The sequence below is a fragment of the Prionailurus viverrinus genome, chromosome C1 (genome assembly GCF_022837055.1).
Source record: "Prionailurus viverrinus isolate Anna chromosome C1, UM_Priviv_1.0, whole genome shotgun sequence".
NCBI lineage: Eukaryota > Metazoa > Chordata > Mammalia > Carnivora > Felidae > Prionailurus > Prionailurus viverrinus.
In genome coordinates this window covers 121,646,634-121,666,147 of record NC_062568.1, presented here as the reverse complement: position 1 = coordinate 121,666,147, position 19,514 = coordinate 121,646,634, and the positions used below count along the sequence as shown (strand labels likewise).

General features: G+C 39.5%; 1 protein-coding gene across 4 annotated transcripts in view; it reads left to right on the top strand.

Annotated features, from left to right (window-relative positions):
* Positions 1–1,473: 1,473 nt before the first annotated feature.
* Positions 1,474–19,514, top strand: part of EEIG2 (EEIG family member 2) — a 94,989-nt gene continuing 76,948 nt past the window's right edge. For 3 of the 4 annotated variants that reach the window (XM_047870694.1, XM_047870693.1, XM_047870692.1), the window contains exon 1: positions 1,474–1,742. In XM_047870694.1, coding sequence (XP_047726650.1) covers positions 1,606–1,742 — 137 coding nt within the window. In that variant the 5' untranslated portion in view covers positions 1,474–1,605. Of the gene's footprint in view, positions 1,743–2,553; positions 2,579–19,514 lie in introns of those variants that run through there. The other variant, XM_047870695.1, reaches the window with a different exon arrangement.

Below are 19,514 nucleotides of genomic sequence, written 5' to 3'. Positions count from 1 at the left end.
AAACACAACTTGATGCTAGATTTAGTTTTTAATGACTGCTTTATATATGTCTCTCACTAAGTTGTAAAATTCTTGAGGGCAGGTTTTTGGTTTTTTGATCACTGGGTCTAGCCAATGACTGACATTTTAGGAAATTAAAAACTATTTTACATAAATGAATGCATGAATAAAAGAGTGAACTGAGAATGAGAAGCTCTTCAATTACAGCTTTCAGAGATTAGTGGGAGGGAATATTTGAGTTGAAAGGACAATTCAGTTTGAAAACACTAACTTTATGTATCCAAGCAGGCAAATATATTGTAATAACATATGCATGCCTATGGAAAGAAGGTAATTGCTATGCATCTAAGGAGGCTTTATTTTCAGGCTTTTCAGTTCTTTGTTATCAACAGCCACAATTTAAAAGGGAAGGTATTCTTTTAACCCTTCCTATAGTCTTTTATTCTAGGGATAGGAATTAAAGTATAAATAAGACAGGGCACCTGGGTGGCTCAGTTGGTTGAACGTCTGTCTGACTTCCCCTAACGTCATGATCTAACAGTTCCTGAGTTCCAGCCCCATGTCTGGCTGTGCTGACAGCTTGGAGCCTGGAGCCTGCTTCTGATTCTGTGTCTCTCCCTCTTCCTCCACCCGTCCCCCCCCCCCCCGCCCCCCACCCCCCTTGTGTTCTCTGTCTCTCTCTCAAAAATAAATAAATAACTTCACATACATACATACATACACATAAAGGAGAAAATGAGTCCACAGCAGTTGAGTGCCTGGGCACTTGGTAGGCCCTCCACACATTTTAATCCCTTTCCTTTTTCCTACCTCGTCCTAATATTAGAAGCCTCCTGACTTCAGAATACGTAAAGGAAATCTTAGTTATAGGATTTCAATTTGACGAAAGTAACGTCGTGGAGATTCTGATTAACCCTATTAACCCATGACTCTCAAACTCAAGAGGGGTGGAAAAAAATCACTGGAGGGGGAAGGGAGAAAGGAGGCGAAGCAAAAACTGAAAGAAGGCTGGGGGGAAGCTGTAGAAGGAAGCTCCATTTTGGTTGGGTTTTGTCTTTTTTTAACCCCAGAGAGGCGTGACGCTCTAACTGCCGTCGTGGGTCAATTTCCCGGCGAAGCGCCCGCCCGCCCAGAATTTCCTCGCCCGCCCTCCCGCTTCCGCCCGCGGTGCGCTGCTGGCCGCCGCCGCTGGGGGCGCCTCTGGCCCGGTTGGCGCTGAGGCGGCGGCGGCAACGGCAGTCTTCAAGTCTTCGCCTCTCTGGGCTCTCAGACGCGCGGCGGCGGCGGCGAGCTGCACACCGAAAAGGCGCCCACCGCCCAGGCGAGCTGCAGCACGACCACTCCTCGCGGGCGGGCGGGGTCCGCGCCGCCGCGCTCCGGCCCGGGCTGCCGCGAGAGGCGGCGGCGGAGGCGGCGGCGGCCCCTGCCCCGGCTCCAGCCGGCCCGCGGCGCCCCCCGGCCGCGCCCCCGCGCGCAGCTCGCGGCCCTGGCCCTGGCCCTGGGGCTGCGCGGACCCGGGTCTCCGGCGAGCTGAGGCGGCGGCGCCGGCCCGCGCGCCCCTTGGGGCCGCCCCCGCATCCCGCTCGCCGGCGTCTGGCTCTCACGATGATGAAGAAGAAGAAGTTTAAGTTTAAGGTGGACTTTGAGCTCGAGGAGCTCTCCTCGGTGCCCTTCGTCAATGGGGTCCTCTTCTGCAAGATGCGGCTGCTGGACGGCGGCAGCTTCACCGCGGAGTCCCCCAGGTAACTCGCCCTCGGCGCCTCCCGAGCCGTTCCGCCTGCCCCGAAGGGGTTTGTTTCATGGGCAGCTTGTCTTTCCTTGGCCCGTTTACTTCAAGGGGAAAGCCAGCCTCGTGAGCTCCTCGTCCTCTAGGGACCCAGTCTGAAATCAGTCAGGAGTTTATTGATCTGCACAAAGTGCTTCGCAAATGGGTCCATCCCAGCTGGGCTTGGCTCCTGCTCTCCTGATTCCAGATGGTTCCTGGTATCTACTCTTCCCTCCTAAATTCTCTAGGAATGGGTGCAGTGGCCAGAAGGGAGAGAATGCTTCTGGTTTCTCTTAAGACATTTACGTATTTGTGAAATGCAAAGTGGAAATTGAACTGTTATTGAAACAGAAACAAAAATAACCCAAACCGCTTGCGTTCCAAGAGCCCTCGCTCTGAACAGAAACCTGTGCTTAGCATTAACTCCTTTTCTTTTGTTTCTTAGTGGGGGGGGGGGGGGGGGGGGGTACTCAGAAGCCCAGGATGTGGCCAGGGTAGGCCTGATCAGGCTTGTCTTGACTTCAGTCAAGTGTTCCCTGGCAGATGAGACAACAGTCTGTGCCTCATCGGAGAGCTCCGTCTCTAGTTACGCGCTCAACACTCACTGAATTACCAACCTTGAGGTGGCCACTAGTGGCTCTCAGTGTAAAGGACTTGGAACCAGAAGGAGAGCCCAGACCTGCGTTCATTTTGAAACGAACCCCAAGGCACTCTCAGGGAGAGTCGTTGGCAGATTGCGGACTGAAGTCAAGGGTGATAGTGTTCCTTAAGTAATTTAAGGTCTATTGGGTAGGTTGACAGATTTACCCTAAGGTAAGTGTTCTTTAAGAAAATAGGAAATTTACATAATTTTTAAAAATGAACTTTTAAGTTCCTGAGATCAAGAAAAGAGATTAACAATACTTATTTTGCCTAAATTTACTGTTCATGAACTTTATTTTTACCTTAAAAAATATTCTGCTTTCTTTTGATCTGTCATCCCTATTAATGTAAAGAGAATAAGATAAATAGGTTGTGAAATTGGGGCCAGAAGATTGTCTACAGTGGCAACACTGAAGCCTGTAGAAGCCAGAAAATGTAATGGCTAGTTGGCCAAAGCCAAGGATTTATAAAACATTATTGACTCTCAGAATTAAAAAAACAGTTAGCCAAGGATACTTTTAAAAATTAAACTGTGATGACAAATCTTTTGTGGCTATTCAGCTAATTAATTACACTGCAATCATTTTAACACACTGGTAGAAGAACAGTGTAACTTAAAATGGTGCACCAACTATTGTACCAGCTCCTAAAGTGTTGAAAAACCAAAGCCAATTCTTGAATGTCCTGTAGGTACAAATGACTGTCTTATCCTGGATCTTACCCTGTTTGCTGCAGGGTCACATGCCCCACTAATGGCTGTTAGACCAGCTCTTCTGGGCCAGTGATGACACCTGGTGGTCAGGGTACTACTTCTCTCTTAACTCTTTCCTCCCTCAGATTATTGATTTGGCTTGCTACTGACAAATCCGTTATTTCAGTGTTGCAGGTAATCATTTATTCATCGAATACATGTAAATTGGGTCCTTTAAGCTTATTACCTTATTTCATTCTCACAGAAAACCTGTGAGGTAGGGATTCACATTTTATGAATGAATAAACCGAGACTCAGGTTAACTTTCCCAAGGCATCCACATGTGGTAAGTGAAATGCCAAGATCTTGATATGGGTCTGTCTGATTTCAGATTGATGCCAGATGAAGGAGAAAAGTGTGCTGTGCTGAGTAGGGAGCTTCCTAATGGTTTTAACAAGCAAGGGGTATAATTTGATTTCTAATTTGCAAGAGTTGGAAAGAAAAAAGCAGAGTATCCTGGGTTAAATTTCCCCCTTCTCTTCCAACAAAAATGTGACCTTAATGAAAATCAGTAGGGTTGAGAATAGTGCTCTATGTGGCCAAATAAAAGCCCCTGTAGTTTGGAGGGAAATGATTCATAAGGAGCCTGTGCCTTGTTAGGGGAGGTAGTTTGTGTAAAGCTAAGAGCAAGGATTTAGGATAAGGCAGATCTGAGCCTAAATCCTGGCTCCACCGTGGTAAACCTGGGTAGGTTACTCAGCCTCTCAAAGATTGCATCTACAAAATAGAAACCATCACTGGCATGTGGGGTTGTGAGGATTTTGTAAGTTGATGTACCAAAAACAGATATCACAGTGCTCTAGCACCCAATTGACATTTAAAGAGAAGACGAGGAGCTTGTCTGAGAGGGTTTGCTTCCTTTAGATGTTGATACTTAACTCCTTTATCCTGACAATTACAAAAGTGTTGGTTTGAAAACGATACCTTAGGGGCGCCTGGGTGGCTCAAATAGTTAAGTGTCGGACTTCGGCTCAGGTCATGATTTCGCGGTCTGTGAGTTCAAGCCCTGCATCAGGCTCTGTGCTGACAGCTCAGAGCCTGGAGCCTGCTTCAGATTCTGTGTCTCCCTCTATCTCTCTGCCCTTCCCCCACTCACGCTCTGTCTCTCTCAAAAATAAATAAACATTTAAAAAAATTGAAAAATTTACCTTATTCTACAAGGGGAGAAAAAAACCTGAAATATCTAAAGGATGTGAATTATTTTTAAATTACCTAATTTTTAATTATTGGGTACCAGGCTAGGCATTGCATCTGTAATTAAATGCTAGAATTTAATTTTTTTTAAATAACTTTATGTGCCTCCTATAAATCAAATATGGCTAACACTATAACATTTCTCGCATAAAAAATATGAAATTGGGGGACCTGGGTGGCTCAGTCGGTTGGGCATCCAACTTCAGCTCAGGTCATGATTCATAGTTCCTGAGTTCGAGCCCTGATTGGGCTCTGTGCTGACAGCTCGGAGCCTGGAGTCTGCTTCCAATTCTGTGTCTCCCTCTCTCTGGCCCTCCCCTGTTCACGCTCTGTCTCACTCTCTCAGAAATAAACATTTTTTAAAAATATATGAAATTAACTTCATAGAAAAGGGTTAACATAGCAGGCCCAAGACTAATTTCTTAAAAAGACCTGCTTACAATGTTTTTGCTGGCATCAGGGAACTTGAATGGTCATCAGTTCCCTACACTGATGTAAAACTTTAGAGTGTCTCACTGTGCCTAGACTACAAACAATGTGATTTATGCTGAATACTTTCTAGGAGTCTGGAATTTTGGTCTGTGCCAGGGGAAGGGTGGCTATATGACCAGTCACCAAATGAGCTTCCTTGGTAGATGACAGGTGTTGGCACAGTTTGATGCCAGAGAAACTGTGTTCTGGGTGACTCTACTGGGAAGACTTAGAAACTTGCCCATGGTTTCCAAGGACTTTGGTCCATGAACCTTTTCCCTTTACTGATTCTGCTTTGTGTCCTTTCACTATAATAAATCTTAGAAATGAGCATGACTATATGCTGAGTCTTATGAGTCTTCCCAGTGGATCACTCAACCTGGGGATATTCTTGGAGACCCCTGATGCATGAATGTACATAAAATAATAATTCATTTTTTTAGAGAAAAGCCTTAGAGGTACATATCAAATTATAAATATATTTAGCTTTATACAGAAATTAAAGATGCAGATCATTCATTGCTCACCAAATATTAATTGAGCATTTACCAGGTTTCTAACTGTGTATCAGGGGCTCTGAGAAGGACAACAAATAAAAATGCCCATAAATGAATTAGCTCTACTTAATGAAATTAGATCATAGATGTATAATTTCTCACCAGTAGGAGACAGTATAATTTAGTGGCTAATCAATGGGTGAGACAGTATATGAGTGTTGTTGAAATTCTGTAGGTAGAGGATTTATTTGCAGCTGAAATGGTTCCTGAAAACCATATTGGCTTTTCAGCTGAGCATGCCAGGAGGATGAATTTGCATTGACAAGGAAGTGAGGGTGAGAGGGCAGCTTGAGCAGGTTATCAGTAGGAGCTGGTGACAGATCAGCTTGATTGCAGAGAGAGTTCACACCAAACAGAAGCAAAGATAAAGACTTTGAAACCATTACAAAGAGTTTGCTTTCCACTGCTCATTGGATAAAAGTCAATTTGAGATTCTTGCACTAAGGTGTAATGTGATTAAAATGGTATTGAAGATGGCTAGCGGGCTGATGTTTGTCAGATTCAAGTGGGGATAGACTAGTAGTGGGAAGACAAAGTAGGAGTCTGTTAAAATAACCCAGGAAGGAGCTAATAAGAACCTGAACTTGGAGGTTGTTCTATATAAGTAACTGATAAAATGATAATGCCCTTATGACAAATGCCCTTACGACATGACAAAGAAGTCCAGAAGAATCTTTGTTTCATTTTGTTTTGTTGAGGTATATCGTGGTGTATTTGAGGTGTATTTGTTGATAGAATACTGTGGGGGGAGGATATGAAGAGGTAGGTTTTATGTTTAACACACAACATTGAGGTGACAGTGAGCCTGATAAGCACTTAGAGAAATTTATTGTAGATTTCTTAGGTTCTGTTCTATTGCAAATAAGGCTGCTTACTAAACTTTTCATCTAGAATTTCCTTACACTGTTTGCCTTTTTAAAGATTAGTAGTGAAAATTAATTTTAGAAGGATCCAGTTTCTCCTGGGAAAGTGTGCTTAGTGAAGGGGTTAGAAATAATATAAAGAGGGGCGCCTGGGTGGCGCAGTCGGTTAAGCGTCCGACTTCAGCCAGGTCACGATCTCGTGGTCCGGGAGTTCGAGCCCCGCGTCGGGCTCTGGGCTGATGGCTCAGAGCCTGGAGCCTGTTTCCGATTCTGTGTCTCCCTCTCTCTCTGCCCCTCCCCCGTTCATGCTCTGTCTCTCTCTGTCCCAAAAATAAATAAAAGTTGAAAAAAAAAAAATTAAAAAAAAAAAAAATAATATAAAGACCAGAATGTGTTTATTTGTGATAAATGTTATTAAAATTGTCAGATTTTACATATCATAATAAATAAAACATTCAGATAACACTTTGTATGATTACAGTAATCTAATAAACTGAAACCCAATTATTGCCTAATAAAATATTTTTGAACCTTTCAAAAAGACAGAAAATTACATTATTTAAATCTTTTAAGAGCATGCTTCCTTTGTAAAAGCATTTAAATCTCTTGAGGTTTCTTAAGACTGTGAGAACAAGTTTCATTTCTGGTCTGCTTTAATAAAGGAATAAGAAGAAAATTTTCCTGCATTTTTAGGATTCCCAAGTTTGCCATATTTTGTTCAGCTTTTTCTGTGCTCATCGCTAAATACTTCTCTAAGTTTCACATGAGCCTGTGGCAAAAACCATGTGAATTCAGGGAGTGTCTGGGAAGCTAATGAGCACATCTGTGTGTTGGATCTTTTACTCTGTAAACAAGCTGAAGGGATTTCTTCTCTTTGGCCAGAGTATGTCTTCATGTTTTCAAGATTTTAGTTCACTGTGCATTGTGTACTTATTTTTAGTAATTTTTTTCCGTATTGCAAAAGTGAGAGATTCTTATGAAAAATTTAGAAAATAGACGGGTGCCTGGGTGGCTCAGTAGGTTGAATGTCCGACTTCAGCTCAGGTCGTGATCTCACGGTTGGGTTTGTGGATTCAAGCCCCACATGGGGTTTTGCAACGACAGTGCAGAACCTGCTTTGGATTCTATCTCCCTCTAAAAAAATAAACAAACAATTAAAAATTGTTTTAAAAAATTTAGGAAATAGAAAAGCAAAAAGAAAGAACAGAAGTTGCATATAAAGGACCAACTAGAAAGTATCGCTATTATATTTTGGTATATAACATGGGAGTCTTTATTGATACACACCCACAGATCACATCACATCACATACTTTTTTAAAATCCAAAATAGTATCATAATGTACTTAATATGTTTTTCCCTTAATGTATCTTCCCATATCATTACATATTCAATTACAAAATATTTTTTAATAGGTTGTATATCATTCATTCCATTGTATGGATCTCCATGGTTAATTGAACCATGCCTCTTTTGAAGTAGTCTTTATTCTATGCTACCTTTTTTTTTTTAAGTTTATTTATTTATCTTGAGAGAGTGCCCAGGAGTGGGGCGGGGCTTGGGGGGGTGAGGGGCGCAGAGAGAAAATCCCAGGCAGGCTCTGCACCATTAGCACAGAGCCCCTTATGGGGCTCAGAACCACAAACCGTGAGATCATTACCTGAGCTGAAACCAAGAGTCAGATGCTTAACCGACTGAGCCACCCAGGTGCCCCTCTCTGCTATCTTTTTAATTAATACTTTTGTGAACACACTACAGTGAGCATCATTAAAACGAATTTTTGTGCACATTCATCATTATTTTTTAGGACTAATACTTAGAAATGGAATTACTGAATCAAAGGAAATGCAGATTTCTAATGCCCTTGATGAATTATCAACTTGCCCTTCAGTACATTAAGTTGACTTTTTAAGGTAAAAAATACTAATGATTAGCAAATATGAAAAATAACCAGTATTAGAAATGCTGTTTGGCCATATGGCACAGAATTCTATTTTTTCATATATAATTCATATATATATCATATTAGTTTCAGGTGTACCACATAGGGATTTGACATTTGTATACATTGCAAAGTGGTCACGACAATAAGTCTAATTACCATTTGTCACCTTACAAAGTTAATACTCTATTATTGACTATATTTCCCATGCTGTATACTACATCCCCATGATTTATTTATTTTATAACTGGAAGTTTGTACTTCTGAATACCCTTCACTCATTTCGCATCCTCCCAACCCTTTCTCTCTAACAACCACCAGTCTGTTCCCTATATCTATGAGTCTGGGTTTTATTTAAAAAAAATTTTTTTTACCATTTTCATTTATTTTTGAGAGACAGAGACAGAGTGTGAGCAGGGGAGGGGCAGAGAGAGAGAGGGATACATAGAATCCGAAGCAGGTTCCAGGCTCTGAGCTGTCAGCATAGAGCCCGACACAAGGCTGGACCCCACGAACCATGAGATCATGACCTGAGCTGAAGTTGGATGCGCAACCAACTAAGCCACCCAGGTGCCCCTTGTTTTGTTTTTTAGTTTCAATATGTAAGTTAAATCATACAGTATTTGTCTTTCTTTGTCAGATTTATTTCTTTTATTATAATACAAGATCCATCCATTGTGCCATTGCCACAAATGGCAAGAAATCGTTCTTCTTTATGACTGAATAATATTCCATTATATACATATACCATATCTCTATCCATTCATCCATCAATGGACACATCAATAGACACATGTTTCTATTATCTTGGCTATAGTAAATAATGCTGTAGTGAACATAGGGTGAGTATATCTTTTTGAATTAATATTTTTTTCTTCAGATAGATAGCCAGTAGTGAAATTGCTGGATCGTATGGTAGCTCTATTTTTAATTTTTTGAGGAATCTCCATACTGATTTCCATAGTGGCCGCACCAATTTACGTTCCCACCAGTAGGGTTCCCTTTTCTTCACATCCTCCCTAATACTTGTTATTTCTTGTCTTTGTGATAATAGTTATTCTTAAAGGTGTAACGTATTTCATTGTGGTTTTGATTTGCATTTCCTTGATGATTCGTGATGTTGAGCATCTTTTCATGTGCCTGTTAGCTATCTGTATGTCTTCTTTAGAAAAACATCTATTTAAATCCTCTGCCTATTTTTTTTTAGTTTTTATTTGAATTCCAGTTAGATAACATATAGTGTATTATTGGTTTCAGGTATACAACAAAGTGATTCTGCACTTCCATACAACACTTGGTGCTTATCAAAACAAGTGTGCTTCTTAATCCCCATCACCTATTAAACACATCCCCCCACCCACCTTCCCTCTGGTAACCATCAGTTGGTTCTCTGTATTAAGAGTCTGTTCTTGGTTTGCCTCTCTTTTCTTTTTCTCTTTGCTCATTTATTTTGTTTCTTAAATTACACATATGAGTGAAATCATATGGTAATTTGTCTTTCTCTGACTTACTTTGCTTAGCACAATACTCTCTAGCTCCATCCATGTCCTCACAAATGACAAGATTTCATTGTAGATATGTCTCTTGAAGCAAAGGAAACAAAAGCAAAAATAAACTATTGGGACGTCATCAAGATAAAAAGCTTCTGCACAGCGAAGGAAACAATCAGCAAGACTAAAAGGCAGCCTACAGAATGGGAGAAGATATATGCAAATGACATATCTGATGAAGGGCTAGTGTCCAGAATATATAAAGAACTTACGAAACTCAACCCCCGAAAGACAAATAATCCAATTAAAAAATGGGCAGAAGACATGAACAGACATTTCTCCAAAGAAGACATGCAGATGGCTAACAGACACATGAAAAGATGCTCAACATCACTAATCATCAGGGATATACAAATCAAAACTACAATAAGATATCACCACACACCTATAAGAATGGCTTAAATCAACAACACAAGAAACAACAGGCGGTGGTGAGGATGTGGTGAATGGGGAACCTTCTTGCACTGTTGGTGGGAATGCAAACAGGTATGGCCATTGTGGAAACAGTATGGAGGTTCCTCAAAAAATTAAAAACAGAACTACCCTACGATCCAGCAGTTGAACTATCAGGTATTTACCCAAGGAATACAAAAATACCAATTCAAAGGGGTACATGCACCCTGATGTTTATAGCAGCATTGTCTATAATAGCCAAATTATGGAAACAGCCCAAGTGTCCATTGACTGATGAATGGATAAAAAAAGATGTGTGTCTACACACACACACACACACACACACACACACAGGAATATTACTCAGCCATGAATAAAATAAAATATGTGCCTATTTTTTTAATCTTTAAAAAAATTTTAATGTTTATTTTTGAGAGAGAGAGAGCACAGGGAGGGGCAGAGAGAGAGAGAGAGGGGGACAGAGGATCTAAGCCAGCTCTGTGCTAACAGCAGAGAGCCTGATATGGGGCTTGAAATCATGAACCTGAGCCAAAGTCAAACACTTAATCAACTGAGCCACCCAGGCACCCCTCTCTGTCTATTTTTAATTTGATTGTTTGTCTATTTATTATTGAGTTGTATGAATCCTTTATATATGGGATATTAATCTCCTTATTGGATATATGACTTGCAAATATCTTTTCCCATTCAGTAGGTTGCATTTTCATTTTGTTGGTTTCCTTTGCTGTGCAGAAGCTTTTTAGTTAAGATTGTCCCATTTGTTTATTTTTGCTTTGTTTCTTTTGCTTTTGGAGTCAGATCAAAAAACATCACTTGGACCAATGTAAAGAAGTTTACCACTTATGTTTTCTTCTAGGAGTTTTATGATTTTAGGTTTAACATTCAAGTCTTTAGTCCATTTTGAGTTGATTTTTATGTATGGTATAAGATAGTGGTTCAGTTCATTTTTTTGCAGGTGGCTGTCCAGTTTTCCAAACACCATTTATTGAAGTGACTGTCCTTTCCCCATTGTATATTCTTGCCTCCTTTGTCCTAATATTTTTTATTTATTTATTTAGAGAATGCATTTGGGGGAGGGACAGAGAGAGAGGGAGAGAGAATCCCAAGCAGGCTCTGCACTGTCAGCGCAGAGCCCAATATGGGGCTTGAACTCACAAACCGGGAGATCATGACCTGAGCCAAAATCAAGACGCTTAACTGACTGAACCATCCAGGTAGTCCTCCTTTGTTCTAAATTAATTGAATATATATGCATGGGTTTATTTCTGGGCTCTCTATTCTTTTTCACTCATCTGTGTGTCAGTTTTATATCAGTGTCATAGTGTTCTGATTACCATAGCTTTGTAGTATAGTTTGAAATCAAGTAGTGTGATACCTTTGGCTTTGTTCTTCTTTGTCAATGTTATTTTTGCTATTCAGGATCTTTTGTGGTTCCATACAAATTTTAGAATTATTGGTTTCAGTTCTGTGAAAAATGTATTTGGAATTTAATAGGGATTACATTGAATCTGTAGATTGCTTTGAGTAGTATGGACATTTAAACAGTATTAATCCAGAGGTGCCTGGGTGGCTCAGTTAAGCATCCAACTTCAGCTCAGGTCATGATCTCACAGTTCGTGGATTTGAGCCCCGCATCAGGCTCTGTGCTGACTGCTTGCTCCGAGCCTGGAGGCTGCTTCAGATTCTGTGTCTCCTACTCTCTCTGTTCCTCCCCACTTGCACTCTGTCTCACTCTCTCAAAAATAATAAAATAAATGTAAAAAAAATTTTTTTTTAATTTAAACAATATTAATCTAGTCCATGAGCCTAGAATATCTTTACACTTTTTTATGTCATCTTCAGTTTCTTTCATCAATGTCTTATACTTTTCAGTTTTTAGGTCTCTTGCTTATTTCTAGGTAACTTACTCTTTTTCCTAAAATTTATTTTTTTTAGAGAGAGAGAGAGAGAGAGAGAGCGTGCATAAAGGGGGATGGGGGCAGCAGAGAGGGAGAGAGAAGGAGAATCCCAAGAAAGCCCCACGCTCAGCATGGAGTCCAGCGTGGGGCTCCATCCCACAACCCTGGGATCATGACCTGAGCTGAAATCAAGAGTTGTACACTCAACTAACTGAGCTAGCTAGGCGCCCCTATTTTATTCTTTTTTATAGAATTGTAAATGGGATTATTCTCTTGATTTCTCTTTCTGCTACTTTGTTGTTGGTGTATGGAAATGCAACAGATTTTTGTGTATTAATTTTGCATCCTGCAGCTTTACTGAATTCATTTATTAGTACTGTCTTTTGGTACAATCTTTAATGCTTTCTATATGTAGTATCATGTCATCCGCAAATAGTGTCATCTGCAAATGTGACAATTTCACTTCATTTCCAAATTATATGCCTTTTATTTCATTTTCTTGCATAATTTTTGTGGCTAAGCCTTCCAATGCTGTGTTGAATAAAAGTAGGGATAGTGGGCATCCTTGTCTTGTTCCTGATCCTAAAGGAAAAGCTTTTAGATTTTCACTGTTTAGTATGACATTAGCTGTGATTTTGTCAGTTATGGTCTTTATTATGTTGAGGTACATTCCCTTTATACCCAATTTGTTGAGAGTTTTTATCTTGAGTGAATGTTGCATTTTGTCAAATGCTTTCTCTGCATTTATTGAGATGATTGTATGCTTTTTATCTTTTATTTTGTTAATGTGGTACATAATGTTGACTGATTTACAGGTATTTAACCATCCATGCATCCCTGAAATAAATCCCATTTATTTGATCTTGGTATATGATCCGTTTAATGTATTGTTGAATTCAGTTTGCTAGTATTTTGTGAGTATACTGCAGCTATGATCATCAGGAATATTGGCCTGTAATTCTATTTTTGTGTGCAGTATCATTATGTCACTTTGATATCAGGGTAGTGCTGGCCTCATAAAATGAGTTTAGGAGCTTTCCCTCTTCAGTGTTTTTTGTTTGTTTTGTTTTTAAGAGTTTGGGAAGGGGGCACCTGAGTGGCTCAGTTGGTTAAGCATCCCACTCTTGATTTCAGCTCAGGTCATGATCTCATGGTTCATGGGATCAAGCCCCGCATTGGGTTCCTTGCTGATAGCGAGAAGCCTGCTTGGGATTCTCTCTCTCCCTCTCTCTGCCCTTCCCCTGCTTGCGTGCTCTCCCCCCGCCCTTCTCCAAAAATAAATAAACTTTTAAAAAATAGTGTTTAAAGAGTCTGGGAAAGATAGGTATTCAATCTTTGAATTTTTGGTAGAATTCACCAGTGAAACCATCTGGTCCTGGACTTCTGTTTGTTGAGAGATTTTTGATTATTGATTTGATCTCTTTAGTAGTAATCAGTATGTTCAGAGTTTCTATTTCTTCATGATTCAGTCTTGGAAGATTGTAAACTTCTAGGAATTTATCCATTTCTTCTGCGCTGTCCAGTTTGTCATATAATTGTTCTTAGTATCCTCTTGTGATCCTTCATATTTCTGAGAAGTTGTAACTTCTCCCTTTTAATTTCTGAATTTATTTGAGCCATCTTTCTTTTTTCTCTTGGGGAATCTAGCTAAAGGTTTGTCAATTTTATTTACCTTTTCAAAGAACCAGCTCTTAGTTTCATTGACCATTTGTCTTTTTAAGTCTCTGTTTTATTTATCCAGTCTGATCTTTATTATTTCCTTCTTTCTCCTAACTTTGGGCTTCATGTGTTCTTCTTTGTCTTGTTTCTTTAGGTGTAAAGTTAAAGTGTTTATTTGATATTTCTCTTATTTCTTGAGGTATTGCTATGAAATTTGTCTCTTAGAACCTCTTTTACTGTATCACACAGATTTTGGTATGTTATATTTCTGCTCTCATTAGTCTTTAGATATTTTGTTATTTCTCCTTTGATTTCCTCAGTGACTTAGTAGTTGTTCAGTAATATGTTGTTTAATCTCCATGTACCTGTAGTTGTTCCAGTTTTCTTCTTGTGATTTCTAGTTTTATACCATTGTGGTCAGGAAAGATGAGTGATATTATTTCAGTCCTCTTGACTTTATTGAGATTTGTTATGTGGCCTAGAATGTGATTTGATCCCGGAGAATGTTTCCTAGGTACTTGAGAAGAATGTGTATTCAGATGCTTTTGGATGGAATATTCTATATATATCTATTAAGTCCATCTGGTCTAACATGTCATTTAAAGCTAATATTTCCTTATGGTTTTCTACATAGGTAATCTATCCATTGATGTAATTGGGGTGTTAAAATTCCATATTATTATTATGTTGCTATCAATTGGCCCTTTAGGTCTTTTAATATTTGCTTTAGATATTTTGGTGCTTTTATGTTGGGTGTATTTATATTTATAAATGTTGTTATCTTTTTGCTGGTTTGTGATCTTAATCATTTTTGCTTTAAACAGACTATTCTGAAGTCTATTTTGTCCAATATGAGTATAACTACAACAGCTTTCTTTTTGTTTTCATTTGCATGGAACATCTTTTTTCATCCCTTTGCTTTCAGTCTGTGTGTGCCCTTCTAAAGTGAGTCTCTTGTAGGTGGTATATAGATGTGTCTTGTTTCTTAATCCATTCATCTAATCTACATCTCTTGATTGGACAACTTAGTCCAATTTACATTTAAAGCAATTATTGGTAGATATGTACTTGTTGCAATTTTGTTAAGTGTTTTCTGGTTGTTTTTGTAGTTCCTCTCTTCCTTTCTTGTTCTTTCTCTTTTCCCTTGTGGCTTGATGACTTTCAAGTGTTGTGTTTAGATTCCTTCCTCCTTTTCTTTTGTGTATTTGCTGTAAGTTCTTGCTTTGTGGTTACCATGAGGCTCACATATATCATCCTATGTATATAGCAGTCTACTTTAAGTTGAAAGCAACTTAAATGTGAACACATTCCAAAACTCTACATTTTTTATTCTCCCCTGACACATTTTATGCTTTTGGTGTCATTTTTTACATCTTTTTGTTTTATGTATCCCTTAGCTAATTATTATAGCTTTTAATTTTACTACTTTTGTCTTTTAGCCTTTTAGTAGCCTTATAAGTTATTAGTCCACTACCTTTACTATATATTTACCTTTTCCAGTGAGATTTTTACTTTCATATGTTTTATTGTTATTAATTAATGCCATTTCTTTTCAGCTTAAAGAAGTCTCTTTAATATTTCTTATAAGGCCATTTTAATAGAGATGGACTTCTATAGCTTTTGCTTGTCTGGAAAACTCTTTCTCTCTCCTTCAAATCTAAATGATAACCTTGCTGGGTAGAGTATTCTTGGTTTGAAGTTTTTCCCTTTCAGCACTTTGATACTTTATGCTACTCCCTTTTGACCTGCAGAGTTTCTGCTGATAGCCTCATGGGGTTTCCTTTGTACATAACAATTTGTTTTTCTCTTCCTGCTTTTAAGATTCTCTCTTTAACTTTTGACATTTTAATCATAATGTGTCTTGGTAGCATCTTTGGGTTCATTTTATTTGGAACTGTCTGGGCATCCTGGACCTGGACATCGGTTTCCTTTCCTAGGTTAGGGAATTTTTCAGCCATATTTCTTCAGGTAAGTTTTCTGCCCCTTACTCTCTTTCTTCTCTCTATAAGACCCCAGAAATGCAAATGTTATTCCACTTGATGTTGTCCTAGATGTTCCTTAAATTATCTTTATTTTTTAAATTCTTTTTTCTGTTTGCTCTTCTGTTTTGGTGAGTTTCATTGCTTTATCTTCCTCCTCACTGATCAATAGTTCTACTTCACCAAGTCTACTGTTGAATTCCTCTTGTATATTTTTCAGTTCAGCTGTTGTATTCTCCACCTCTGTGACTTCTGTTTGGTACTTTTTAAATATATTTTCTATTTCTTTGTTGAAGTTCTCACTGTGTTCATTCTTCTGAGTTTGGTGAGTGTCTTTATGACGGTTACTCTGAATTTTTTTATCAGGTACATTACTTATCCCTGTATCATTTAGCCTTTTTCTGAGGTTTTGCCTTGTTTTTGTATTTGGAACGTGTTTCTTTGACTCCTTATTTTACTTGACTCTGTGTTTGTTTATGTGTATTAGGTGACACAGCTCCCTCTCTGTCTTGAAGGAATGGCCTTGTGTAGGTGATAATCCTTGTCATTCAGCTTTGCCCTAACTCTTGACTATCTCTCAAACCTTTGTGATTGTCTAAGCCACCTGGTTTATTATTCTTGATATTCCCATGTTGAGGTTGTGCCAATACCTGTTAGTGATCCAAGGGGAGGAATCTCATTTAGCATCTAGTTTCAGACTGGAAGCCAGACCCTCAGGCAGAAGCTTTTAAAGTTTGCAAATATATACAATCTTATGGAGCCACAGTCATAATCTATATTAGCCTCCAGACCAGGAGATCTTGAGGTATTCCCTGGGCAACAGTTGCAAAAACCTGGGAAGGCTCGTTGAGCCGTAGCAAGGTGAGTGGCATGCACAAGGATGGTATTTCCCTGCTTACATTCCCTGATAGGCCTCGTTAGCCTCTAGATGTATGGGAAACCTGAAGCCTATGCCTTGAGCTGAAGCTCCAGGCTAAGTAAATAGGCCTTTTTCACAGGAAGACTAGAGTTGTGTTTCAGTCTGCTGTCTTTGTAGTCCCCAGGTCATGATGGCCTGCCAAGAGCTGTCTTTTGGACTGTTACAGCCCCATGGAGCTCTGGAACACCAGTCCTCTTGACCAGCAGGGTCAGATAATCAACAGACATCCCCTATATGGATTGCACGTGCCCCCTGGCTTTAGTAAAGGAGCTGGAAAATCTAGGGGGTAGGACATGCTCCCCAGTGTTAGAAAAGCAACAGGAAAATGTCTTAACCTCATGTATTCATATGATTCAGCAGTGTAGCAAGTGAGTGAGTGCCTGGTCCATGCACATACACAGGCTTTAGGCTTGGGAGTAGGAGGATGCCCCAGCTACTCACACTTTCCAGCCCCAGCTGGGAGGCGGGGGGTTGGAACAGCCGGTGCTGGCATACTGTAGCTAGGGAGTGAAAGAACTCCACAACTGTATGTGCTCTCTGGTCTAAGCAGGTGAGAGGTAAGCATGACTGCTTACCCAACCCATCCTAGCAAAGCAGTTCTATATCTAAGGTCACCCACCTGTGCTAGTAGTCTATGTGAAGAGTGCCACAGTGGTTTCTGCCAGTGCCTTCATATCTAGGAAGCATCTAAACTAGCCTCCGTTCCTCCACCCAGTGCCCCCAGGTCAGCAAATGAATCTCCTTCACACAAAACCTCATGTCTTTTCAAACTGCTGTTTTTCACTGCGTCTCAGGGTGAGTAAGGATGTACATGAGCTCTCCAAGAGGGGAGTCATAGTATCCTACAGCACTTTGGGACCCCCAGACATCAGTCCTGTTGGTTTTACAAGCCAGACATTTTGGGTCTTGTCTTCATGGTTCATATTCCAGGGGCTGCAGAGCCCATTGTGGAGTACCAACCCCTGACACCTCCAGAAGAGTGCCTATCTGGTGAGATCCCTCTCTCTTATGTGTCACCACACCAGGGGTGGGTTTTTTTGTGAGACTGTGTCTCTGCCTCCCCTACCCATCTTGATGTGGTCCTCTTTTCCTTTGTTGTGGAGAGTACTTCATCTTGTTTTCAGATCTTTATCAGAAATGATCCATATGTAGCTATAGATGTGATGTTTCTGTGGGAAGAGGTGAGTTTGGGATCTTCCTATGCTGACATCTTGGACAACCCCCCCCCATCACAGAGGGTTTTTTTTTTAATTTATTTTTTAATTCCAGTATAATTAACATACAGTGTTAGTTTTATGTGTACAATATAGTGATTCATCCATTCTATACGCAGCTCAGTGCTCATTATAAGTGTACTCTTCATCCCCTTCACCTGTTTCACTTGTGCCCCCCACCCACCTCCCCTCTCGTAACCACCAGTATGTTCTCTATAGTTAAGACTGTTTTTTTTGTCTTTTTTTCTTCGTTTTGTTTCTTAAATTCCACATAGTTAAATCATACAGTATTCCTCCAGTCATTCACTGACTTATTTCCCTTATTTCACATTATACTCTCTAGAACCATCCATGATTTCATTCTTTTTTATAGCTGAATAATATTCCATCTTCTTTATGCATTTCATCACATCTTTATCCCCCACGTCTTCTTTTGTCAATCAGTGGACCCTTGAGCTGCTTCTGTAATTTGGCTATTGTAAATAATGCTGCAGTAAACCTAATGGTGCACGTATCTTTTTGAATTAGTGTTCTCATATTCTTTGGGTAGATACCCAGTAGAGCAATAACTGGACATAGTTCTATTTTTAATTTTTTGAGGAACCTCTATGTTGTTTTCGGTAGTGGCTGTATCAGTTTGCATTCTCACCAGCAATGCAAACACTAGGGTTCCTTTTTATCCATATCCTTACCAATATTTATTTCTTGTGTTTTTTTATTTTAGCCATTCTGACAGGTGTGAGGTGATCTCTCATTGTGATTTTGATTTGCATTTCCCTGATAAGTGATACTGAGCATCTTTTCATGCGTCTCTTGGCCATCTGTGTGTCTTCTTTGGAAAAATGTCTTTTCATGTCTTCTGCCTATTTTTATTGGATTATTTGGGGAAGGGGTATTGAGTTGTATAAGTTATTTATACATTCTGGATACTAGCCCCTTATCAGATACATCATTTGCAAATATCTTCTTCCATTCAGTACACTGTCTTTTGTTTGGTTGATTTTTTTCCTTTGCTGTGAAGAAGTTTTATTTTGATATAATGCCAATAGTTTATTTTTGGTTTTGTTTCCTTTGCCTTAGGAGACATGTCTAGAAAAATGTTGCTACAATCAATGTCAGGAAAATTACTGCCTGTGCTCTCTTCTAGGAGTTTTATGGTTTCAGGTCTCACATTTGGGTTTTTAATCCATTTTGAGTTTATTTTTGTGTATGATGTAAGGAAGTAGTTCAATTTCATTCTTTTGCATGTAGCTGTCCAGGTTTCCCAACACCATTAGTTGAAGAGTGTTTTTCCCATTGCATGTTCTTGTCTCTGTCAAAGATTAATTGACATTAATTAATTAATCATGGGTTTACTTTTGGGTCCTCTATTCTGTTCCATTGATTTGTCTGTTTTTGTGCCAATACCATACTGTTTTGATTACTACTGCTTTATAGTATATCTTGATATCTGGGATTGTGATTCCTCCAGTTTTGTTCTTCCTTTCCAGATTACTTTGGCTACTCACAGTATTTTGTGGTTCCATACAAATTTTAGGATTATTTTTTCTAGTTCTGTGAAAAATGTTGTTGGTATTTTGGTAGGGATTGCATTAAATCTGTAGATTGCTTTGTATAGCTGGGACATTTTAACAATGTTTTTTCTCCTGATCAATGAGCATGGAATATCTTTCCATTTGTGTCATTTTCAATTTCT